This window comes from Typopeltis vanoorti, chromosome 15 (assembly GCF_054136105.1).
Source record: "Typopeltis vanoorti isolate ZY-2024b chromosome 15, IOZ_Tvanoo_1.0, whole genome shotgun sequence".
NCBI classification, from domain to species: domain Eukaryota; kingdom Metazoa; phylum Arthropoda; class Arachnida; order Uropygi; family Thelyphonidae; genus Typopeltis; species Typopeltis vanoorti.
In genome coordinates this window covers 104,913,701-104,940,977 of record NC_143563.1, presented here as the reverse complement: position 1 = coordinate 104,940,977, position 27,277 = coordinate 104,913,701, and the positions used below count along the sequence as shown (strand labels likewise).

General features: G+C 34.0%; 1 protein-coding gene across 1 annotated transcript in view; it reads right to left on the bottom strand.

Moving 5' to 3' along the window:
* Nucleotides 1–27,277, bottom strand: part of LOC150099051 (neuron navigator 2-like) — a 636,174-nt gene that overhangs the window by 29,654 nt on the left and 579,243 nt on the right. The window contains exons 31-32 of the mRNA XM_090405801.1: nt 25,838–25,909; nt 6,486–6,682 (exon numbers count right to left, since the gene is read on the bottom strand). Of these exons, the coding sequence (XP_090261927.1) occupies nt 6,486–6,682; nt 25,838–25,909 (269 nt within the window). The remainder of the gene's footprint in view (nt 1–6,485; nt 6,683–25,837; nt 25,910–27,277) is intronic.

Below are 27,277 nucleotides of genomic sequence, written 5' to 3'. Positions count from 1 at the left end.
CACCTGTTTTCAGTGTGATGTGGAAACAATGGAGAGGGTTCAGAGAGGAGTGACTAAGACAATATCAGGCCTTCAGACTGCTGGCTATACAGAGAGGTTGAAAAAAATTCGGATTGCAGAGTTTAATGAATAGGATGGAAAGAGGTGATACGATAGAAAAATTTAAGTCAGTGAGAGGATTTTATCGGATTAATCCAGATGAGATTATGAAAAGAGTAGAAGGTGAGAGGGGAATAAAGCAGAGGTAATCCCTGGAAGTTATTTAAGAGTCTGGTGAGGAGGAATTTGAGTAGATTTTTTACATGGATTGTCAGTGAATGGAACGCATTACAAGAATGTGTTGTTAAGGACCTACCACAATGAGTCTGCCAACTCCATGGAGGGTACAATAATCATCATCAAATTCCTGCCATGTACCCTCAAGGGATCTACAGGATATGATAGTACAGTAATCCCTCGATTAATGCACCTAATGCGTTCTTTAAAAGAGGTGTATTAATCGAAAATGCACTAATCGAATATAATAACCTATGGGAAAATGTATAATTCGTTCCACAGATTTTTTTTTGATTCTTAAGTTTTCTTATAAAAGAATTAGGGTATATCTCAGGGTATATTAAAGGAAAACCATGAAGCTGAAAGACAATAAAACACATTCAGAATATAAATTTATTATTCAGCTTTTTAACAAAGAATTGAGCTAACTTAGTTTGGCAGTTTGGCAGGCATTCTGTTTCTGTTTTTCATACAACTGACGGTATGGCCCTATTGCCTTTTCTGCAAATTTTACTGGCTCTGTCTTCACCAGTGTCAGTCTCTAAGAATTGTTGCTTAAAAACTTCAATTGTATGAAAACTATTTTCAAATTGTTTCTGTGAAACCTCTTTGGGTTTGTCAGCAATTCAATTTTCTTCATATTCTTCAGAATCTTCCCACTGTGCATCTAAATTTAGTAGGTAGGAATCACTCAACTTCTCAGAATGAGATTTAATTAACTTAGATCCATTTGAAAAGCCACTATAATCATTTGCACAATGTGGAAGAATGTGCTTCCAAACGGCTCGCATAATGCTAGCAGTAATTTCATTTGACTTTGCGACTTTATATCCAGGCTGAGATTTCTCTGATTTGGCTAGAAAAGTCTTGGAAGGCATTCGCTTCCAAAAAAAAGCCAGTTTCATTGACATTAAATATTTGTTGATCACAATAGCCTCCTTCTTACACAATTTTCATCAAAATCTCTGGATATCACCTTATCTGCAATTGCAGCTTCGCCTGTTGATTAGAACATTAAATAAGCTATTTCTCTTTTTGAAAAGCTCAAATCACATAGCACTAACATGGAATTATTCTTCTTTTCAATCATTGATAGCCCTTTCTTTCCAGGTTGCAAGAGACTTAATGTTTTTAATTTAATAAGACCAGTGTTCAGCAGGATCCGTTTTTGGTTACAATCTTCGATCCATGTAAAAAGACGTCTCTCTAATTCAATTATTACAATACTTTGATTTCGAGTGCATGCATGATGAACTTGAAGCAGCCTTACCTTTCTCTTTGTATTCAGCAGTTGATTCACCCATTTTTGTGTTCTTGTCCTATCTTTGCTCTGGACTCGCCTTGTTCATTTTTTTTTATTATTTCAAGTTTTTCTTCCAATCAGATTACTTTTCGAATAATTTTCACACTGCTATTTTTTGCTCACTAATTCTTTTACTCATGATTAAAGTTTAGGAAAATAATTTAAAATAAAAGAGTAAGGAAAACAAATGCTGAGATATGATCAGCAAAATGCTACGTAAGGCAGATGCCATAAATTTTGGCAGTAAACATGGAACATAGTTTACATGAAAATAATGTAGTATGCCATTAAAAAATAACTTTGTAAATTGTTTCAAATCAGTAACTAAATAATTTCATCCTGGCGAGCGATTTTTTAAAATAGTTAAGTCATAAAAACTGTATAGATTGAAAATTTTTAAAATCTGTAACGTTTATTTTTAAGATATCGCACTAATCGAATATGGGTATTGAAAAAAAATTATGCACTATTCGAAAACGCACTAATCGGGAGTGCATCAATCGAGGGATTGCTGTACTACATGAAAAATTTACATCATCACTAACTTCCTATCTATAAATTTCCTCCAAATCAGTCTGTTACTTGTCAAGACACCAATATTATCAGATCTTATATTTCTATCGTCTAAGGCACTTTGTACCGTATCAATCTACCTATATCTTGGTCTTCCTCTGGGTTGTTTTTCTGCCAACCTGGCAGAGAACACTCGTTTTGTTAATCTTTCCTCGCCCATTCTGTTTAAGTGACCATACCACCTGAGATTAGCTCTGCTCATGCATTCCTGGATGCTGACAATGTCAAGTTCTTTCCTAATATCCTCTTTTTTAATATGAGCTAACATTAACATTTCCAATTTTGATATCATGTTTAATACCACTTTCCTTCATAATGTGATCCATATAAATAATGAATAACAGAGGGGATAATGTATCCTTGTCTCAAACCAGATTTAACATCGAACCATCTTCCTGTACTTAATTCAATTCTAACTGCTGACTTACAACTCAAATAAAGACTAAGTATTGCTAGATATAATGCCCCATTGACACCATACAACTGTAGCGTATTGAATAGCTTCTCTCTTGGTACCGTGTCATATGCATTTTCCAGATCAATAAAACTTAAATACAGATCTTTGTTATATTCCCATGATTTCTCAACTATTTGTCATAAAGTGAAGATCTGATCCTGACAGCCTCTATTTGGCCTGAATCCAGCTTTATTTCACTAAGCTTTTCTTCCACAATTCTTCTCAACCATTTCTCAAGTACAGCAGTCCCTCAATTAATGCGTCGTTTTTTTTCGATACCCAAATTCAATTAGTGGGCCTATATACATCTTAAAAATAAATGTTATAGATTTTAAAAATTTTCGATCTATACATTTTTTATGGCTAACTATTTCAAAAAATCACTCACCAGGATGAAATAATCTAGTTACCGATTTGAAACATTTTACAAAGTTATTTTTTAATGGCATACTACACTATTTCCATGTAGGCCATGTCCCAAAATTTATGCCGTATGCTTTACATTGCATTTTGCTGATCATATCTCATGCCATTGTTTTCCGTACCTTTTATTTTAAATTGTTTTCCTAACCTTTAATCATGAGTAAAAGAATTAGTGAGCAAAAACAGAAGTGAAAAAATGATTTGAAAAGTAATGTGACTGGAAGAAAAACTTGAAAATAATAACGAAAATTAACAAGGCGAGTCCAAAGAAAAGTTAGGACAAGAACACAAAAATGGGTGAATCAACTGCTGAATACAAAGAGAAAGGTAAGGCTGCTTGAAGTTCATCATGCATGCACTGAAAATCAAAGTATTATAATGATTGAATTAGAGAGAAGTCTTTTTACATGGATCGAAGATTGTAACCAAAAACGGATCCCACTAAACACTGGACTTATTAAATCAAAAGATTGTCTCTTTGTAACTTGGAAAGAAAGGGCTATCAATGATGGAAAAAAAGAAGAATTCCACATGATCTGAGCTTTTCAAAAAGAGAAATAACCTACAAAATATTATAATCACAGGAGAAGTTGCAAGTGCAGATAAGGAGATATTCAGAGATTTTGAAGAAAATTGTGTAAGAAGGGGATTATTGTTATCAACAAATATTTAATATAGATGAAACCAGCCTTTTTTTTTGGAAGTTAATGCCTTCCAAGACACTTTTCTAGCCAAATCAGAGAAATCTCATCCTGGATATAAAGTCGCAAAGTCGAATGAAAATACTGCTAGCCGTTTGGAAGCACATTCTTCCACATTGTGCAAATGATTATAGCGGCTTTTCAAATGGATCTAAGTTAATTAAATCTCATTCTGAGAAGTTGAGTGAATCCGACCTGCTAAATTTAGATGCACAGCGGGATGATCCTGAAGAATATTAAGAAAATTTAATCACTGACAAACCCAAAGAGGTTTCACGGAAACAATTTGAAAATAGTTTTCGTAGAATTGAAGTTTTTAAGCAGCAATGCTTAGAAGACCCTGGTGAAGCGAGAACCAGTTGTATATAAAAAAGAAACAATGCCCACCAAACTACGTTAGCTCAATTCTTTGTTAAGAAGCAGAATAATAAATTTATATTCTGAGTCTGTTTTATTGTCTTTCAGCTTCATGGTTTTCCTTTAATAAACCTTGAGACATACCCTAACTCTTTTATAAAAAACATTAAGGGTAAAAAAGAAATCTGAAGAACGAATTATACATTTTCCCCATAGGTTATTATATTTGATTAGTGTGTTTTCGATTAATGTGCCTGTTTTAAAGAATGCATTAATCGAGGGATTGCTATATACTTGCATAAATCTTACCAGGAACACTCAGTAGGGAAATACCTCTGTAATTTTCACATTAAGTTTTATTTTTGTATTTATATATGGGTACTATGAGAGCTCTACTCCAATCATCGGGAATTCGTCCCTCTGTCCAGGCCTTCTGAACTATGCATTTCTGGTTGAATGTCATCTGCTCCTGCTGTCTTTCCACATTTCAAGCCTTTTATGGCTTTTTCTACTTCAAATATGGATATGTATTCCTGACTGTATGCCTCTTGAGTGTTTTTTACCACTGTGCTATCACTGCTCATTTCGTTTAGTAATTTTTTGAAGTAATTACTCCATACTTCAAGGATATATTTTTCCCGTTTTAATGTCACCTTTATCATCTCTAACTTCTTTTATAGCATTCTTTCCTCTATTTCTAAGCTTCTTCAACAACCTCCAAAATATTTTGTCACCTTCTTGATATTTATTTTCTATGTTCTTGCCAAAGTCCTCCCATGACTTTTGTTTAGTTAGTTTTACACAGTGTTTAACTTTCTTACATTCCCTTTAACTTCCTTTGTCCACCATGGAGTTCTAATTTTTCTATCATTGCAAACAACCTCACCACATGCCTCTCTGGCAGAATCAATCAGGGTTTTCTTCAAGGCTTGCGACTGAATTTCCAAGGTTTGGTTCCTGTTCTCAAACTCTTTCAGTTTCTCTTCAATAATCTTTGTGTATTTTAGCTACAGTTCACATCTGAGAACTGCTCAACTTTTATTCATTTTAAAACTTTTTTATATATTCTTCTTTTCAATATGAAATTCAATTTTATCCTACTCAAGACTAAATAGTGATCACTTCTAATTTCAAATCCTCTGTACGCTGGTGTCCTGCACCAGGGAGAAAACACCACTATCAACAATAACATAGTCAATGAAACTTTTCTTATTACTTGCCTCTTCTCCATGTGAATTTGTGCACATTTTTATGTTGGAACATGGTGTTAGTAATAACCAGTCCATGTCCTGAGCAGAAATCGAACATGTATTTACAATTATTATTAGCTTTGCTCTTTTCTCCAAATACCAAAATATTTTTGTGTGTCTGACAATCATTTCCTACTCTGCTATTTAGATCCCCAACAAGGACCAACTTTTCCGTTTTCATTGTGTCAGTTGCTTTCTCATCATAATCATCATCAAATTCCTGCCATGTACCCTGAAGGGGTGTACAGGTTATGATAGCACTACATGAAAAATTTACATCATTACTAACTTCCTATCTACAATTTTCCTCCAAATCAGTCTGTTACTTGTCAAGACTCCAACATTACCAGATCTTATATTTTTATCGTCTAAGGTACTTTGTACTGTATCAATCAACCTATATCTTGGTCTTCCTCTGGGTCGTTTTCCTGCCAACCTGGCAGAGAACACTTGTTTTGCTAATCTTTCCTCGCCAATTCTGTTTAAGTGACCATACCACCTGAGATTAGCTCTGCTCACGCATTCCTGGATGCTGACAATGTCAAGTTCTTTCCTAATATCCTCGTTTTTAATATGATATTGCCATTGATGCCATCTGTTCACGCCTCTAATCTTTCTCAGGAATCTCATATCTGCAGTCTCTAGTCTTTGGTCAAGTGTTTTACTTCTCACCCAGCTCTCAGATCAATAAGTTAAAACTGATTTGAACACAGTCAACTAGCTGATTGATCCTGGCTGAGCCATATAGAACTATCCATCTTAACAAAGCAGAGGCCAAGTGTGAGACTACCAGAATTCTCCTTTACAGATATTCACAGATCCCACCTGATGACATATACAACTGCAAGATGTTGGATCTCAGTGATGGTCTGGAAAATAGGATAATAAAAAAGACTCGTGAGCTTTTTGGAACCATGCAAGGGAACCTGCCCATCATGAGCAGGTTCCCTTGCATGGAAGAGAAGAGGAGAGAGTGAGAAACACTTACAAAAATAAGCATCATAAAGGTAACTGCAAAGGGACAAGGTGTAGGAATAAGTGTCTAGAAGATCAAAAAATAATTTTACATAAAATATAAAATTATTTCAGCTTATAGGTTTTATTTCTGGAAAAATTTCCATGTTCCAATTATTATTTCAACTTACCAATTGTCACATCAGATGAACTATGTGTCTCCAGAAATTTGTTCAGATGTTGCCACACTTTAGGCATCCAATCAACAATTTTGATGAGATCCTGGTTCTGAATGCCACTTTTTAATTCTTCTTCTACTAATTTCCTTCTTAAAAATCGACCTAAAAAACCTTTCACTGGCTCCATGTGGTTTGCACATAATACCCACCTAAATTGTGTCATTAAATTAAATTAACAGTATGATTAAGTATTTTGTATGGATAGTTGTACTGTCAACAAATCATATCTTTCTTATACATCAAAATACTACAAATTTCCTTACATTTCTAACATTTCTTTCTGTATTTAGGTTTTTTAATCTTTTTACAAATACAGATTACATTAAAATATCAAAGAATTAAAATCACCCGGAAAATCACCTGGAGAAGATAAACTAGGTTCAGAACTATATAAATATGCAGGAACTAGATTCAAAGAAAGACTCTTATTATTTTTAAATAAAATTTATTCAACTGGTATCCCCCCCCCCAATAGAATGGAAAAAAGCAATTGTGATTCCTATCTTTAAAAAAGGTAACAGAGATGACCCAAAAAACTATAGAAGTATCAATATACTAAATTCCTGTTACAAAATATATAGCAGAATCTTAAATAGCAAACTAATGAAATATTCCAAAAACTTTATTTTAGAAGTACAGAATGGATTTAGAAAAGGATGATCATGTATAGACCCGGCCTTTTGCCTAAAATTAATAATAGAGAAAAGAAGAGAATACAATTTAGAAACACATATTGCATTTATTGACTTTGAAAAAGCATTTGACAAAGTTAAATGCTTTATTTAACATATTAAAAGAAAGACAAATACCAAATAATATTCTGAAAGCTATCACAAATATATATGAAAATAATCAAATACAAATAAGATTAAATCACGAGCTATCATATACGAGAGAGATAAACCAAGGGGTCCGACAGGGATGTCCCCTCTCGGCAACTCTTTTTAGTATCTACTTAAATGAAATAATAAAATGGAATAAAAATTTACATCAAGGAATTAAACTTTCTTCTACAGTAAACACTTAAACACTCTCCTCTTTGCCGACGACCAAATAATAATTACAAATTCTGAAAATAAACTACAGAAAGCTATTTTAGATCTAAATGAGATATCCAAAGATTATGGTATGATAATATCAACAGAAAAATCAAAAACTATGGCCTTTAAAGGACAAGATCCAGCAAGAACAAAAATAGTAATAGATAACAAGATCTTAGAACAGGTGAATTCATTTAATTACCTAGGATGTATGATCACATATGAAAATGAAAAAGATATAAAAGTAAAAATTGCAAAATATTTAAAAATAACAGGTGTAATTAATTCTATATTTAAACCAAACCTAGTTCAAAAACAAACCAGACTAAAAGTATACAATACATTAGCCCTACCAGTCTTAATGTATGGAAGCGAAATCTGGACAATAAAACAAAAAGACAAACAAAGATTAACAACAGCAGAAATGAAGTTTATGAGAAAAACTGCAAAGTATACCCTATTTGATCACAAAAGAAATGAAATTATGAAAGAATTAAACCAAGAACCAGTAATAGAAAAAATTAAAAAATATAAACATAAATGGATGGAACACATTCAAAGAATGAAAACAGAAAGATTACCAAAACAAGCATTAAAGTACAAGCCATTAGGAAAAAGAAAACCAGGACGTCCTCTTAAACGATTCAATGATGACTTCTAAGGCCGGAACAGGCCATGCTAGGCCTAAATCCTTGATATGCATGATGGTGATCATGATGATCAAAGAAATAATGCTTCTAGCACTTTCACTTTGGGCTGTAAAACAGTGTATCGGGCATGCTTATTTTTACAAATCTGTCAATTTGCACTTTCTAAACCCAATGTGAATTCAAATTCCACTATGGCATTAATGTCTGTGAATATGTTTAGGTGGTAAATTGATTTTCATTGTCTGTTGAGACCACTTACTAGACATCTGAAGTAGTTTAAAAAAAAAAAAAAAATGTTTATTTGGCCTCCAGAACAGGGTTCAAGATTATCTAATCCTTAGTACAGTGTGGCTGAGATTATCATTAAAATAAACTAAAGAAAGAATTTTTGAAAATGTCTCTGTTGTATTTTCATAGAAAACTGCCACAACAGTACTGCTACTTATTTTAAGCAGTTAAAAAAAAAATTATAGTATTTTAAAAACATTATCTATTTACAAGAATCAATTGATTCAATGAAGATATATTATGCATAATTTTCAAATGAAGATTGCAATTTCCATTCCAATTCTTTCCCCCCCCCTCCTCCCTCCCAATACAGTTATTGAAAATACAATGGAATATTTAAATGCAAATGCATTTAAATATTCCAAAGTGGTACTTGGAATGTTAATTGCTCTAACATGCTTGGTTCATTCTCAGTTAAACCATATCATACATAAACCATGGTCAGATGGATTAATAATCTCCACAGTCTAAGCTAGGAATATATATACAAAAACAATACTACAGCACTACAACCAACTACGGAAAAGTCCCTACATAAGACCATAAAACAAACTTATTATATATATATATATATAGCAAAAAAGAAGAGTGAGAGGGTGAAGTTTGTAAGTCTTTGCAACACTGTGATAGAAGTGAGCTGAGAAGGAAGACGATGATAGCCAAAGAATCGACACAAAGGTTGTGCAGAAGGAATGACAGAGTTTGTGGACCTATGGCTTGAGGTTGATGGATGTAAAGATTTGCATTTGCACAATACTGATGGACTGCACTTAAATGGATTCAGAGTAAGGTGACTAGAGAGCACTTTGTTACAGATAGTCTGGAGGAGCAATTTCAAGAAAATTAAAGAAATTAGGGCAGATGAGTGTGTGTATGAAGGCAAATGAAACTAATGAATGTAAGGATGACCAACAAGCACAGAATCAATCTAGTCTCTCAAGCAAAAATATTAAATAAGGTAGTCAAATTCAGGTAAGATGGTTGCTGGAGGCCCTTACATTAGTGACTTTGCTAACAGCCAAGTAACTAATGTAAAAATTCTATTACATGTGGAAATTCTATTCCAGGAATAGAGTTAATATTTTCAGGGACAAAAGAGTAGGCAGGAAAGGAGGGGGGTACTAATGATAGCAGATAAATTGCAGCCAACAAAAACAGGAGTCAGTCATGCAGATGGCAGTTCTTTAGAGTCAATATAGTGTGAGATTGAGGCCAATAGGACAAAATGTAAATTTTTTTTCCACTATACACTTGCAATAGGGCAGGGATGATGTGGAAGGTATGGAAGATTAATATGAGCGCAAGTTGATTAATTATCATGGGGGACTTCAACTTTGGAGACATAGATTGGAAGAAGGAAAGATCACATGATGGGAAGGAAACGGAATTTATACACTTACTGAGAGATAATTACTTGAAGCAGAATGTGATGGAGGGGACTTGGGGTATGAGACTGTTGGATCTTGTTATAGGATCAGAAGACTTGTCCATAACTAATGTGGGAAGCAGCAAAACATGTGGAAATTCTGGTTAAAAAGGGGTATGTGTGGAACTATAAGGCAGGTGATTCTGATATACACTTAGGAGGCAGCCTGAAGCAGTACCATGGCATAAAGATCTGCAAAAATGATGTCCACAGTGCATGAGAGATAGTCAAGGGGTATCTGGAGGAAGCAATATCCAGTAGATTTACCCTCCTGACCTTGTTAGATGGATGAGTAACATCATTAAGCATGAGCTGCAAACAAAAAAAAATATTATGCAGAGTACATAAGATGAAAGGTGATCAGTTCTTAGAATAAATGTTTGATTATTAGCAAGAGTTCAAAGTCATTATTTTCCAGAATTCTGAAATTAGACCATCACAATTCAGATTAGATTTAGCTATAGAAAGTTTTTTTTCACTTGGTTATATATTAAATTAAAGATACCAAGGAATTATCTTGTTTAGTCCTTTATTCAAGTATAAACAGTTTCTGCATGAAATATCTCACAAAAAAAGTGCATGACTAGGCTACTTGTATATAGAGGTTAATGACTTCACAGTAACTGCCTTTGTATTCCATAATGAAAAGCACACATCCTTTTGGGTGCATATAATATAATGCTATGCATCATGGAAAGGGCCACTATCCAAGACCTGGGATTTGTTCAGAACCTCAGAACAAATAGCAAGGATTCTTCATAAATTCAATCTATACATTTCCTTCAAACAACTTGGAAATTGTCTTCCTTCCTGCCATCCACAAAGGATACACTGCCACCACTTTCCTTACCATGTGTCTCTCAAGAAACCTGCTTGTGTCATTTTTGCCATTTTGGACAGACTGGTTAGAAGTCTTGGTTAGAATTGAGGAACATCAAGACCATATTACATTTTTAGAATGCCACAAGTCTGGCCTTGCTTCTCATGCTATTGACTAGGCACCAAATTCATTGCAAACAGATGAAACTTCATACCAGTAAGTGCAAATTCAATCATCTTTTTTCAGTACCGACAACAGGGTGTAGCATAGAGGCAGCCTGCCTCAGAGCGGCATCGCTACGCTAACAATTCCTGTTAGCTTAGCAAGTGCGGAAAGAAGTTTTTCTAAGCTTAAACTGATTAAAAATTATTTGCAAACAGCAATGACCCAAGAAATATTGGTTCGCCTAGCAACTATATCGATAGAGGCTTATAATTCAATTTAGAAGGGCTTATAAACAGTTATATTATGCGATATCCCTTTAGAACAAACATTTAATTAATATTATTAAATAATCGTTTTGCATTAATGTTTCTCTTGTAATAAAAACAAAACAGCAATTGGAGATTTTCTCATATTTTTGTCTTATAATCCATCAGGGGAAATATTTAATTGTTTGCCTCAGGGCACGATCTAATCGGGTGATGGCCCTGGTCTTTATGTTTATATCTGTTCCATTAAAACTATTTTACATACATTTTTATATCTATTTTATGCAACATTATCTATACATAGTATGTGTACCATATATGCAATTTTTTATTCAAATTTAACTTTTATTTTAGTAGTTTTTCTTTTTAAATGATGTCTTTACATATGCTTTTGCCAATAGGCTATGTTTACCATTTCCAGTGCATCCCTATTTGTATTATGTGAATGGCCAGAGAATGACAAAAAAACAATTTGCAGTGTCCATCATTATTCCATTCTTGCTTTGTGTAACTGTCTGTTCTTTCTGTGTGTTCACACATATGATTTGATGAGATGCTTATCATGAAATATAAGGATTTTATATTAAAAGCTTCATTCTGTCATTCAATTACTTTTCTCCTCCCCTTAAGCCAAGTAAATGCAGGCCCAACTTGTATTGGAGGTGGCAAATTATACATTTGACTAAATGCTAAACTTTGCAGGTTATTTTTGTTTTAATGGTATAGACTGCCCATATTTTTAATATGATATCAGGAAAATAATATTAAACTGGAAATTCTTATGTGTGACACTGATGAACACCTCCTGTGATTCAGCACGGATCTCCTTAATTGTGTCAAAATGATGCTTTTTCAGCCATAATTTCATGTTGGGGAAATAGTAAAAAGTTGCAGGAGTAAGGTCAGGCATATGGAGGAGAATGACTGTTGTGATTTTGGAAGCCAGGAACTATCGAACAGTAAGTAAAGTGAAAGGGTGCATTCTCATGGTGGGGAATGCAGCTATTTTTCTGCCACTTGTTTAGGACGTTTGTGCTGAATTTTTCTCCCTTAGCCACTTCAAAACTTCAGAGTAAAACTTGACATTGGCAGTTTGATCAAGAGGAAGAAATGCCTTGGATGTAAAAAAACTTTATGTGCTTTTTTTTTGGACAGGGCGATTTGGTGACATCCACTGCAATGACTGCTGCTGTCGACTGGGTTTATGCAGCAGTTTTGAGGTTGAAGCAAAATTTCATGCAGATTCTTTGCCTCCTTAAAATCTGCCATTTCAGTTGGAGAAGAAAATCACCAAACCACTAAAACATGACAGAAAAATGCACATAACCCAAGAAGCCTCTCAGCTTGTTGGCTGCTGGCATACTCATTCCCAAAGGATGCTGCCTGCCCCTTATATTGGTGGAAAGACTTACAACAATTGGTTTCTGTGCACGATTCAAATTCCCCAAACTTTTGGGTAGCACCTCACATATTCCAGACATAGCATACCCTTTTCTGAATTGAGGTATTAAAACTATTGAAGAGCTTGATTCAAACACAGCAGGGATTGGATGGGTTATCACAAAGGAACGTGTAAGAAAATTCCTTCTTTTAGAGAATCTTGGGTCATAACAAGGCATAGCTAATACTATTTATTTGTTTATAAGGCCAGATATTTCAGTCTGAAACTTACAGACCATCTTCAGTGGCAGGGACAGTTGATTACAAGATAGAATGCAAACAATGGATTGATTTGAAACAGAAAGAGCTGTGTGATGTTATACTTACAACAGCATAATGTTATAACTGAGTATAACATCGCATGGCTCTTTCTGTTTCAAATCAATCCATTGTTTGCATTCTGTCTCGTAATCAACTGTCCCTGCCACTGAAGATGGTATGCAAGTTTCAGACCGAAATACTATTTATTTAACAAATAAATGGTATTACCTATGCCTTGTTTTTGTGTAAATAAATAATAGTGTAAGAGAATTAGCAGCACCTCTGACTTAGCTATTCAATGAGTCTTAACACAAACAATTTTCTAATGCATGGAAGGAGGACAATGATATTGTTATACAAGAGTAGAGCTAGGACAGAAATAATCAAGTATAAAATCAATTTGTATGGTAGATAGCACTCTGATTCTTTACAGAGAACAACATAACTGTTAATGGTAGACCTTTCTTTAGCAACTTATTCACATTTTATAATGCAGTGGCTACAGAGAAGGATAAGGAGAATGAATATGCTACAATATTTTTATGAATTTCGCCAAGACATTTGAAAGGATTCCAAACTTAAGTTGTTGTTTAAACTCAGAGGGATAAGCCAGTTGAAAGATAAGCTTGTGAGTATGCAAAACAGGCCTGTGAATGGATAGATAGTTTATTTATGCAGGTACCCCTCCCCCCATTTTTCAAGGACAGTCACACTGAAGAAGATGAAAATATCCTAGGAGGAAAATACTATATTAATAAACTTGGATTATCCAAGAAATATTATAGCTTTGTGATCAGTAGAGAAGATTACAACTAATTCAGCATACTGGGAACAACAATGAACAGACAATTATCTGAAAAGACAGATTAAAAAGGAGGTAAAGTTTGCAAGTATGCTTTCCTATCCAAAGAATGCAAAGAAACTGAGGATAATCTTTGTAAGAATAACCATATAATAGCATAAGATAATAGAATAACCACATAATAAATATCATAATTAAGAAATTAATGCCTTTTGTTCACAAGAGCTAGATAATTGAGGATGAGGATAAAAATATTACCGATCATGAAAAACTATTGAAAAGATGTTATGATTATTCAAGTAAACTATTCAAGTGTGATAACAGCTTGGACCAAGAAAATTTGGAGTGAATTGTCCCAATGATAACAGAGAAAAATGATTATCTTCTTTCTTTTATCTTTTTACTTCTTCTATACTTATAGAAGGGCCATCTTAAGATGAAAATCAGAAAAAACAGCAGGAACTGACAATATCTGATCATAACTTGTTAAAGAAAGGGGAAAATCTATTATTAGTGCACTTCAAAAATTTGCCAGCAGGTGTGGAACACTGAGGCTGGATTTAGAAAGAACAGGAGTACAACTGATCATATCTTTATGCTCCATATCATTGAAGAAAAATACATAGAACATAATAAAGTAACATGTCATAATTTTATTGACCTACAGAAAGGCTTTGATTCTATTTGGCATGATGCCCTTTGGAAAAATTCTGCAACATTATGGAATAGACAGCAAAATAATATGACTGATTGAATTCCTGTACTCATCTTCTGAAATGATGGCTGAAATCAAGGGGAATTATAGAACTCCCTTTCCAACTGAGTGAGACAGGGGTGCAAATTATCACCAATGTTATTTAACTGCTTCCTCTAATATGTTGTAAATGAAGATGTGGATATTCAAGTGACAGTTGGAGGAGGAGGAAGAAACCATCTAGACTTTACTGACGATACTGAGTGCAGGGATTCTCTGACTTTTTGGGTAAGAGATGCCCCCGAAGTAAATATTTAGTAATACCAAATACTCCCCCCCCCAAAAAAAAAAGCAACAAGCTTCAAGTTAATATATTTTACAAACAATTTTTTTTAGAAAATGTATCCAACTGTGATTTGCAATGCATATTGAAAGAATTTAATGAACATTAAATGTCTAATATGTAGGGTGAGGTTGATGTGCTTTTAGAAGAGAGGAGATATTCAGTTCATGATTTGTTAGTTGTAATCTTAGATCTCCATTATTTACAAGATGTAGTCAATTTCTCTGCTTAGTTAAATACTGTTAGCATGGCTAAATCTGGCTTCTACCTTGTATGAACTTGGAAAGGTCAATAATAAAGGCTCCACAATTTTATACAGTTTGGAGTAGTTGTGAATAATATTTTTACTTGTCCAAAATCCTCTGAAATTTTCTTTTGAGTGCAGTGATTTAGCTTCTAGGTAAATCTTTATTTGAATAATTTTCTCTTGCATATCCAGATCCAAATCCTCCCTATCACCTTCTGCATGAAATGCAGACAATCCATTCTGGAACTTTCATCCTCAAACCTATTTTTAAAATCCTCTTAAGCTCTCTAGGTGAGCTACATAAATATGTCGGCATCTGAAAAATTTCCTTCAGCTTCTTGTTCTAAAGATAACATATTTAGAAAGAAGTGAAAATTTCTATGATCCAGTGAAGTTTTGAAGAGCATTAACTTTTCTTGAAATCCCAAAATAATTGTATGACTATATATATTGTAATGTCTTGAAGTTTTTTTTTTTTTTTTTTTTTTTTTTTTTTTTTTTTTTTTTTTTTTTTTGTTCTTCATTGAATTTTGCAAATATACCAACAAGGTAAAAGAGGTGGTTTTTTACACTGACTAAATTTATCGGCAAATGATTGATCGTGCTCAGACAGAAATTCCACTACTGAATTGTACGGTTCTACAAGCCTTTGCAAAGTTATCTTTTGGCAACCATCTTACTTCTGTATGAAGAAGGAATTGGTTTGAAATGTTTTTCATTTTTTTCACATAGTATAGCAAAACAGTCAGCTGTTCAGCGCATTTGCTTTCATCTTATTTATTACCTTAATACGAGGGTGCTCTGAAAAGTTCTTGGTATAGCAATGAAAAAATGAATTTATAATTTCAAAATTATTTTTCAACATTATCATCCTAAATACTAATACATTTTTTACAGTGATGCTCCAACGCCAATATCCCGTCCCTGCAATGGTTCAGTAAGATCTGCAAAATAACCTCTTGATTTGAAGACGAACGCCGACCAGTGAGGAAGGGTTTTAGTTTTGGAAAGAGATAGAAGTAAGAGGGAGCCAAATCTGGGGAATAGGGTGGATGTTTCAACAATTCGTAGTGCAGATCCCTTAATTTTCCCATTGCCAAAACACCTTTGTGGGCAGGTGCATTGTCCTCGTGAAAGATGATTTTTTCCTTCTGCAAACCAGGTCTTTTCTCATTAATTTTTTCATGTAGTCTGGTTAAGAGATCAGAATAATATTCCCCAGTTATTGTTTTACACTTTTCAAGATAATTAATAAACAAAATGCCTTTATCATTCCAAAACACCGATGCCATGACCTTTCGTGCTGATGGAACCGACTTTGTGTTCTTTGGCACTGAACAACCAGCTTCTGTCCACTGTTTTGACTGTTGTTTGGATTCTGGTGTGTAATGGTGAACCCAATTCTCATCCGTAGTAATAAATCGACACACAAAATCAGTTTTATTCTTGTTAAAATGCTCCAAGCACTGTTCAGAGATTTTCATGAGAGTGCGTTTTTGATTTGTTGTGAGCAAGTGCGGCACCCATCTTGCACAAAGCTTTTCCATATGCAATTCTTCATGCAAAATATATCTACATGTTCTTTTGAAATGCCTATAGTCTCAGCAATTTCAGGCACTTTGATTCATGGTTCATCCAGTACCATATTGTGCACCTGATCAATGATTTCTGGTGTTGTTACACTTTTTGGACCTCCTTCAAGTGGATCATCTTCAAAGCTGGTACAGCCATGTTTAAACTCGTCAGCCCATTTCTTAATTGTCGAAAATGAGGGAGAAGAGTGCCCATAAACCTTTATGAACTTCTTTTCGCATTAAACCTTCTCTAACAAAGAATTTTATAACCACACAATACTCAATTTTATCCATTTCAAGGGATACAGACAACACTTTTGCTTCAGACAGCTGTATAAAACAAACTACTTGATAGAATAACTTGCAATTTTACATGGATGCTTATGACAGATGTATCAACTTAAAAAAAAAATCTCTTGCCAATAGTGTTGCTATCTATGGCAGAGGCTGAGAACTTTTCAGACCACCCTCGTACAAATTTGCAAAGCAGCATGCAATTCTTCATTTATGTTTTTTGCAACAAGGTGTTGTCTGTGTAAAATACAATGTACTGTTTATATTTTAGGATTTTTTTTTTCACCTAAAGCTAACTTAACTCTGTACTTAACAAACATAGCTGGAGCCCCATCTATTGCAACTACGGTCACATTACTAAATGGAATGTCATACTTTTCAAAACACTCTTGCGCACATCTAAAAATTGTTTCACCTTTGGAATCAGTTTTAAAAGATTTGGCAAAAATGAATTCCTCAATTACTGTCTTTTTTTACTCGTACAGTAATACCAGTAATGACATTAAAATATTCACACTTCCAAATGTTGATGTCTAATCGCATAGCAAATAAAACCTCTTTCAGTTTTCTTACTGTCATCTGGACATCATTTGCATCTCAGCAATCTTCCATTGAACTGTATAATAATATTATTATTATTATTATTATTATTATTATTGCCCCTAGTTCTTTTCTGAAAAATTTCATCTGTATTAATCTTGTAAAACCCCTTGAATAATTTTGTTTATGTCTCAAGCATATCACCCCTTTTCTGCCTGTCAAGGAATTTCTGTAACCCACATATCTTCACTTTGTCCTCATAAAATTCATTCCATAGACCTATAAATAACAAATTACATGATAACCACAGTAAGAATAACCACACTTTAATGAAATAAAAGTGTACAAATATTTCCTACTGAAATTAACATCATCGATGTGCATCATCAGTGTAGACAACAAACAGTTCAAAGGAATGGAATACAAAGTACATAATAGTTGGTGGATTACCAATTAAAAACTGTTGCTGCGTGCTAGAAATTAATATTAATAAATTATTATTAAATAATTCTTAAAAACTATTTCTTTGATGGTTACATAAGATAAGAATCTCCACATTTGGGAGAGAAAGACAATCATTTCGATTCAAATTTGGCAAGGGCTTCGCAACTTTCTTTGAAAAGGCATTCATATTTAAACTTGCATCTATGGAGAAGACGAGCTTTATCCCTGGATATTGTGTTTAATGTCAATACTATGTTGTGCCAGATCAGACTGCTGAGGTTTCATGTATTCGATATAATACTGATGTTCCTTCATTCTTTTTTTCCACAGAACGGCCTGTTTGTCCCGAGTATGTTAAATTACATTCACAGAGTATCTAGTAAACGTGCTAATGATAGGTGCCAGTTTATCTTTTGTAGATGGCAACGAGTGAGAAATTTTGTTGATAGGAAAATATGTGGGAATGAGATGATACTACTTCTAAATTCTGCCAATAGGTTCTGAGATGCAGAAATATAAGGGATTGGAACCCTGCAGGCTGTTGAAGAATCTTGCGGTGTTGGAACATTGGAGTCAATTATGTAACCATCAAAGAAATAGTTTTCAAGAATTATTTAATAATATTTTATTAATATTAATTTCTAGCAAGCGGCAACAGTTTTTAATCGGTAATCCACCGACTGTTATGTACTTTGCATTCCATTCCTTTAAACTGTTTGTTGTCTACACTGATGATGTATGTTAATTTCAGTATGAAATATTTGTACCTTTATTTCATTAAAGTTAATTACTGTGGTTATCATGTAATTTATTATTTATAGTTATGTCACAGGTATCTTTAAAGATTAAAGATTCCATAGACCTAATACTATTTTGGTTACTCGCCTCTGGATATTCTCCAACACTACCTCATTCTCAAGAAACTCGTTTGATCAACTCTGCACACAGTAGTCAAGATGGATTCTTAACAAGGCTCAATAAAGAGGTATAATACCTGTTTGTCTCTTCTCATCAGGGTATTCTTCAGTAACCAAGTAGTAATCCAATGAGCTGCTTTAGCCACTTTTGCAACCCACTAAACTTTTAACTCCGAGTCCACTAACACTCCAAATCCCTGGTTTCAATTTCCTGGAGTACAGTTCCATCAAAATGGTACACAGCTGGTAATCTTTTCACCCCAAAATATATAACCTTACATTTTACCACATTAAACTGACATCCATTCTCTTCTACCCAGATTGCCAATCTATTCAAATCATCCTGCAAAATTATAAAACCATCTGTATTAACTATTGCTCTACCCAATTTTGCATCATCAGCAAACAACTGAATAGTTCCAATCAGATCCTTTCATATATCATTAATGAACAAATGAAAAAGTAGCAGCCCAGGAACAGAACTCCACAGCATGCTGCTAGTCACAGGCCTTCTACTGGACTCTACTCCTATACTCTCTCATACCTCTCCATCAATCACACTCTTATCCACTTCACGCACTTTATATCCATCCCCATGTGCTGCAATTCATCGATTAGAATTCCATGCAGTATCCTTTCAAAAGCTTTTGCAAAGTTTAGCAGTATCACTGTAAATACATTACCTTTAACTCAGCTGTCACTGTATTACAAAATGTGAGCAAGTTACTGAGGCATAACCTACCCTTCATAAAACCATGTTGTTTCCCATACAATATCCCATTTCTGTCTATCCATTCCTGTATTTTGTTCTTGACCAACTTCTCCAGTACCTTGACAACAACTGATATGCTGATCGGTCGATAATTTGCTACATCAGTCTTGGAGCCTCCTTTATGCAATGGAACAATTGTCCCCTCTTTCCACCTTCTTGGGACTAACCCAGAGCTGACACTTAGATTAAACAACATGGTCAAAAGGCATTGATAATTCCTTAGCATCTTCTCATAAAACTTGAGCTAGTATACCATCTAATCCTATAGCTGTATTCATATCAAGGTTCTGTAATATGCTATGCACCTCCATTTCATTTACCTTAGTTTCCATATAAGCCTTTGCCTCTCCGTTTACTGCAATATCTTCACCTGGAGGATGTATTATTGCGAAGTGTTCACTTAGTAATTCTACTGTTTCTCTTGATTCCATTACCTTCCTACCATCGACATTCATTAAAATCATTCTGCCATGACCATTGCAACTTAAATTGCAATTTAATAATGGAATTGAAAAACAGTATTTAATTTAATATTAAATTCAATATTACTGAATATTAAAATATGAAGTGTTAAAATACTGTTCTTTTACTTGCAACATACTGAAAAAAACTTGTGATGAACTGCTAATTTCCTTTCATATTTTGCTTTTGCAACCAGTATTGCTTTTCTTGCAACACTGGTTACCTTTCTGGCCTGTGTTTTGTACTGCTCATATGCCTGCTGTCACCTTTCTTCTTGAATTCCCTCCATAAATTTTTCTTTTGTAGCTCCAGCTTAATGATGGTATTCATTCAGTCTCCTATTACTTCCCTCAAACACTTCCTTACCACTTCCCATGTACTATCAAAATCCAGCCCTTGCAGTTTCACATGCCACTATCTCACACTAAGTCTCAAATGTGCTATTTTAACTGACATGCAGTTGAACTTCTATTCTCTTTGGATGCAGTTCATGGGCTATCATCAATAATACTCCTCCCTCATTCTTTTTTCTCTATCCTTTCTGAACACACTATACCCTTCACATTCTATCCCACTAAATATATCATCTTCTGTCAGCCATATCTCACTAATGCTAACAACCTTTGGCCAAGATGAACTAACCAATGCCCAAAACTCCTCCCTCCTGTTCTGAATGCTCTAGTGCAGTGCTTCCCATACTGTGGGCTGCGGCCCTCTTCGGGGCCGTAAATTTTGTTGAAGGGGACCATGAAATAATGAAAGCAAATTTTAAATGTTTTAAGACTAAGTAGATTTTTTTTTTTTAATCTTAAAAGAAACTTATTTAATTTTTATTATTTCTTTTTTGTTCTTTTTTTATATTTTAATGGAAAAAATCCCACATTGGTGTTGGTTCACAAATTTTACTTCCTGCATATTTCGGCGCTTAATGAATATTAGTAAATATATGCTTATTCATATAAGTTTCATTTCAAAGGTATTGATAAGAAGCACAAAAAAACTTACAAATGCAAAATCTTGAATATAAATTGCATTGAATATAAATACAATAAATATTATAATAATATATGTCTGTATTACAATTTTTTTTTCTGATGGAGGCTGTGAAATATTTTAATTTTTCCAAAGGGGAACTTGGCATCCATAAGTTTGGGAAACACTGCTCTAGTGTACATAAAGTGCAAAAACCCCTTAGGTCCACCACTGCTTGATGCTTTATATTAACTTTTTTTTGTTTGTTTTGTTGTTATATTTTTAATTTACTTCTATAACACGTTACTGCACGCATATTGAGATTCCATTGTAATCATGCACCTTAAATGTGTGTTATTCCTAGTATTGTTTGAATTACTGTACTGATGATGTCCCAAGATACTTGGGATGAAATATTTATGTATTAAAAGTTATCACTGTGGTTAGTATGTGTGTTTTTTAGTAATATTATATTAACTATCCCATTCTGGTTTGTTACTAGTGGTACTAACATACACATTTTATGTGCATTCTTACACTCAACTGCCTCAATGGTACAAGTATCTGTGTACCCACTCAACAAATTCCCCCTAAAAGTTCTAGTTTCTTTCCCTGATTCTGCATATTTCACTTTCACTTCATTCAACAATACTTTTTCCAGACTCTGAACACCAAATCCATTCAGATGCAAACCATCCTTCTTGTGTCCATCAAACTCACTCCACACATCCGCAAACTCCACATTATTCCTCCAGCATAACCTATGAATCAACTCATTCATAATTATGGTCCTACTTCTCAGCTCAACTCTATCATACCATGGCAACAACAGACTTACTATCTTAACTCTCTCACTGTTTTCTTTTGCTACTTTCATATCCTTCCTCATACCATACTTTTATCCTTTCAAATCATTCATTTCAGCCAATATCTGTGATGGTCAGCATGAATTTGTTAAGGAATGCTCTTGTTGATGAGGAAATGCCCCCCCTACAAAAAAGAGGGGGCATATATTGCCCCTCCTCCCTTTTTTTGTAAAGACATTTGATAGGATGCTGAACAAATTTAATGCAATTTAATGATGGCATGGAAAAACAGTATTTAATTTAATATTAAGTTAAATATCATTGAATGTTAAAATATTAACAGTGTTATATAATATTATTAATATTAGGTTAATTAATATTATAATTTAATATTAAGTTACATATCATTGAATGTTAAAATATTAACAGTGTTATATACTATTTTTTGACACTTATCAAATTCAGTACCAAATGTAACATCGCCGTCCTCATCTGCAAAGATGAGGACAGCGATTTTTTAGTAATGTATGCATATTCACCTGTGTTAAAATGTAGCCTACCATTTTGATATACAAGGGCAACTATGTTGGTTAAATAAGATTTGCTATATGCACATTTTATTTTTATTTTTTTTCTTTCAAATCTAATTGTGAAGCAAAATATGCAATCTTTTCAGAAATCTGTATCATCAGTGTATTTTTTCTGCAACAAAGGTTGTTCCAATAATCATTTCAAAATACTGTATTATTATCATGATTAAGAGAGACTTCCAGAGAATCACAGACTCATCAAGGGAGGCCACATATTACTGTCTGTACCATATGTCATATTCTTGAAGTCTTGTTCTTGAATTCATTCTCACTACATGCACACACAATATGCAATGGCAATCCATTTCAACCATGCACCATAAATTTCTCATAAAGATGAGAGGAAAAATCTAGCTCTCACACCTTTCTTAATGGCATTCATTCTCTACTTCCAAGGATGCTCTTTTGTCCTTCCCCCACACTTCATAAAAAGAAATATTCCATCTATTGTTATCCTGTATGACCCTTTCAAAAGTTAGTTTCAATCATATCACTCCACCACAGAAATCAAGAGACCATACCTGAGCACAATAGTCCAAGTGAGGTCTTATCAAGGCCTTGTAAAGAGGCAAAATGACTTCTTTATCTTCATATGTCAAGGTTCATTTTAGCATTGCAATTATCCTCTGGGTTGTATTTGCAATCTTCCTATATGCCACTTGAACTTCAACTTCCTATCTACTAAAACTCCAAGATCCCTAACCTGATCAGTTTCTTCTAGCATAATCCAACCAATATAATATGACATCAGTTATTTAATCAAATCAAAGTGCATGAATTTACATTTACTAACGTTGAACCGATAGCAATTTTCCTATGCCATCAATTCTAGCCTAATCACATCATTCTGCAAGTACTGAATATCAACTACATTCCAGATTACCTCCCCTATCTTTACATCATCAATAAATAGTTACATGATGCCTGTCAAATCCTTCCCAATGTCATTAATGTATAGACTGAATAACAATGAACCGAGGGCTGATCCTTGTGGTTACCTTAAATCTTACAGACTCACATCCCCTCTATACTACTATTTGATATATGTCACAGTAAGCCATCTTCTTATCCATGCCAATATTTTATGATCCAATTTCATATTCTCCAATTTATGCAACAGTCTTATGTTGTATTCTGTCAAAAGACCTAACAAAATCCAATAGTATCATGGTGAATCCACCCCCACCCCATCTAATTTAAAAGTACATTATTACAGAATGGAAGCAAGTTCCTCAAACATGATCTTCTCTTGGTAAATCCGTGCCATTCTTTGCAAAATAGAGATTCTCTGTCATCCAATTTCTGAATGTGAGCCCTAACAAACTTTTCCAAAATCTTCACCACTGTTCCAGAGGTACTAACAGGTCAATAGTCAGATACCTCAGTCTTTGCATCACCCTTATGCAATGAGATTACCATACTTTCTTTCCACTCCTGTGGAATCTCCCCTATTCTGAGACTCAAATTATATAGCCTAATCAAAGGAATAGCCAGTTCAACTGAACATTTTTTTGGTATCCTTGCTGATATCACATCAGTCCCTACTGCTGAATTCTTATTCAGTGTGTGTGTGTGTGTGTGTGTGTGCGCACGTGCAACAATTCTAGTACTTCCTCCTCATGTATATGAGTTTCTTTATCCACTGAAGAAATAGTAATGGGCATAATGTTGCATACATATCAGCTTTTAGCAAAATTTGCACTCAATAACTGAACAATCTCTTCTGCATCTGTCACCCCCCCCCCCACACACACCATCTACATTCAGTTATTTTTTCATACTTTCATTCATTCTTTTACTTGCAGAAAAATGGTGGAATTCTTTTGGATTACCTTGAGCTTGATGGACCAATTTATTTGTTTTTTTTTTTCATAACTCAGATAGCTTTCCATTCAACAGTTGACTCCTCTGGCCTGCTATATAATTTTTATCACTTACATCCTTTTCTTACAAATCTCTTGCTTAATAAGATAACACATGCATTTCCCTCTTACCCTGTTTAATTTTCAAACTCTAGGGACAACATTCCAATTTTGCATCATTTAAGTATTTTTTTTCTAATTGTTTCTCATGCACTGTCAATATCCTTTTCATCCAACAACCAATATCATGTAGCAGAACCCAGCATACTCCTCAGTTGGTCATAATTTTGTGTTTTGTAGTTTAACATATAACTTTTTCTGAATGTTCCATTCAGAAACTCAACCACTTTCCAAGTGAGTACCACATAATCACTGTCACCAACTAGAGTCAGCATAGCTATGTCTTTAACTGAACTCCCCCCCCCCCTTACTCTATAATCAGATCTAACACTCTCTGACCTGGAATTACGTTTGACATACGCTGCTCGAGGAAGTTGTCTCACAAGAGCTCAATAAATTCAGTTTCATTCTACTCATGAGATTTTACTGCTACTCAATCGATGTTCAGATAATTGAATTCTCCCATTATGATTACTCATTTCTCACCCATCATCTTTATTTGGTGATGCATTTCTTCATCACTAGCAGCCAATCATTAATGGCAGCAATACCCCACTATATAGTTAGTTGATCTTACTGGACTCCACCTCTCCTGTCTGTAACAAAACCCACTATGTATTTGAGCTTGCTAAACTTCACCTCACACCAGACAGTCTCAAACTTACTGCCACACAAAAAACACTGTGTTGAGACCTACGACTACATTATTGCAGTCACAGGTCTCAACAATAAATTCAAATCATCTAATATCATTAGCAAAACACCTGTTCCTCATCTATCCTTCCTAGAAATACTCTATCCTTTACTCTTGATAGCAGTTGGTATTTCTGCCTCTGATAGCCAGGTCTCACTAATGCCTACACTCTGAGGTCCTGATGCATTCAACAAGACAACAAATTCTACTTCTTTGTTTCTTATACTTCTAGCATTCATGTACAGACATAAGTTACTTGTATGCCTTTTTGTATACTCTTCTGTGTAGTTTGCATGACACAGTTGGACAACTTACTGATCTCTGTTCTTATCTAGTGCCTCACTTATGCAAGCATCCCTGCACATCATTCATCAAACATTATACTGTATAATATGAATAATGTCCAGTTTCTATTTATTATTACAGGTTATTGATTTCTTAGCTTCTGGAACTTGTGATTTAGATTGCATTTTGAGTGTTACTTCAAGTTCATAAAAAAAAACCACGTTACTACACATATGTTTGAGATAAAGCTAGGATCTTATATCACTAGTGACAGTACACTCCAAACAGTGATGAACCATTAGAGATAACTAGTTCACAGTCCTTGAAGAGATCTAGTATAATCTTGAATGAAATTCCTTGTAATAGTCCTTGTAAGTTATAAGTGAAAATAATAAATCTATGTGTAAAATTCCACAACTTCCAATATGATGACTGGATACTGTAGAGGCCTTAAACAAGTAAAACAATTTCGACATATATTAATAGTTAATTAAAATTGTTTAATTACATAATGCAAAAAAAAAACTAACCTGAAATTATGATGAAGCTGTAAATTTGTAGTAGAACATGTTGCTTGATTCATAGTTCCAATAATATACGGACTGAAAAATATTCAAAGTATGTTTAGAATTTCAACTTTGGATGGTAATGCAGTTTAAGAACAATTTAAATCTCTGCACTTTTTTTTCTCTCTTTCTAATTTACTGAGAACTATCACCAGCATACTACATGAACTCACATGTTGTCAATATGCAGAGCAATAGGCAAGAAATGACTTAAAAATATCAACCAACATGACACCTGACAAGGTGACATTCAATTTATCCAGGATTACAAAAGGAAAAATTTAACAAATTTCTTAATTATAAATTAAAATTATTTAAATGAAAAAAAAAAATGCTGATTAATTAAAAAAAACTTCAAAATAAACATGGAGCCACATAAAAGTGAAATATGGTCCGATTCTTAAATCGGATAAGATGCACACGATAGCATGACTATATAAAAACCAATTTTGTGTATATGAACAGGAACTATAAGGGAGAAAAAATAATAAAAAAATTCAGTTCTGAATAAAGCACATCACCTGCAAAGAGCTGAGAATACTCCAATTTTAATAGCAGTTAATGCCACATTCTCTCATACCATGATCAATGCAAATGATGCACAAGAGTGGAGATGATGTCTGTGTGCATCCTTGTCACATATTATGCCTGATTTTACATCCAACCATTTTCCTATATCTCATTCAATTCTAATCATTTGGTATCTTGTCATATGCCATTTCCAGATTTATAAAACTTAAAATAGCAATTCTTATATAATTGCCTTTATCTACAGAATTGAGGATAAAGGCAATGCAACAGTCATCCTCAACTCTGAAGTAATCTTCAGAGTTGAGGATGACTGTTGACATTCAATGCTTGAATTACTACAAGATGATACCTACTCAATACTCGAGAGAAAGATCCAACTCGTGCACTTCAAAATCGTACAAACAACTTGTTAAAAACAACCACTAAATTATCCCGAAACATTCGCTTATCTCTACGCTCTCTCCATCCATTAATTTTAGGAACACCATATATGGTGTTCCTAAAATCCATAAAGAGAACACCCCATTACACCCATTGTAGAAGGTATCAATTCTCCAACGTACAACCTTTCAAAATATCTTGCAAATACCTCAAAAGTTTCTCAGGGAAGTCACCATCCTTTATAAAGAACACTACAAATTTTGTTACATACATCAAGGATATAACAGTTAATGAAGATGAAATCATGGCTAGCTTGGACATAACTTCTCTGTTCACTAATGTCCCAACAGATGAAGTGTTAACATTACTCAAGGACAAGTTATCCAAAAAAATGTTAGCCTTGTTTACACATTGCATCAAGTCCGGTTACTTCAGATTTCAAGATACTATATACAAGCAAAATTATGGACTTGCTATGGGTAATCCTTTATC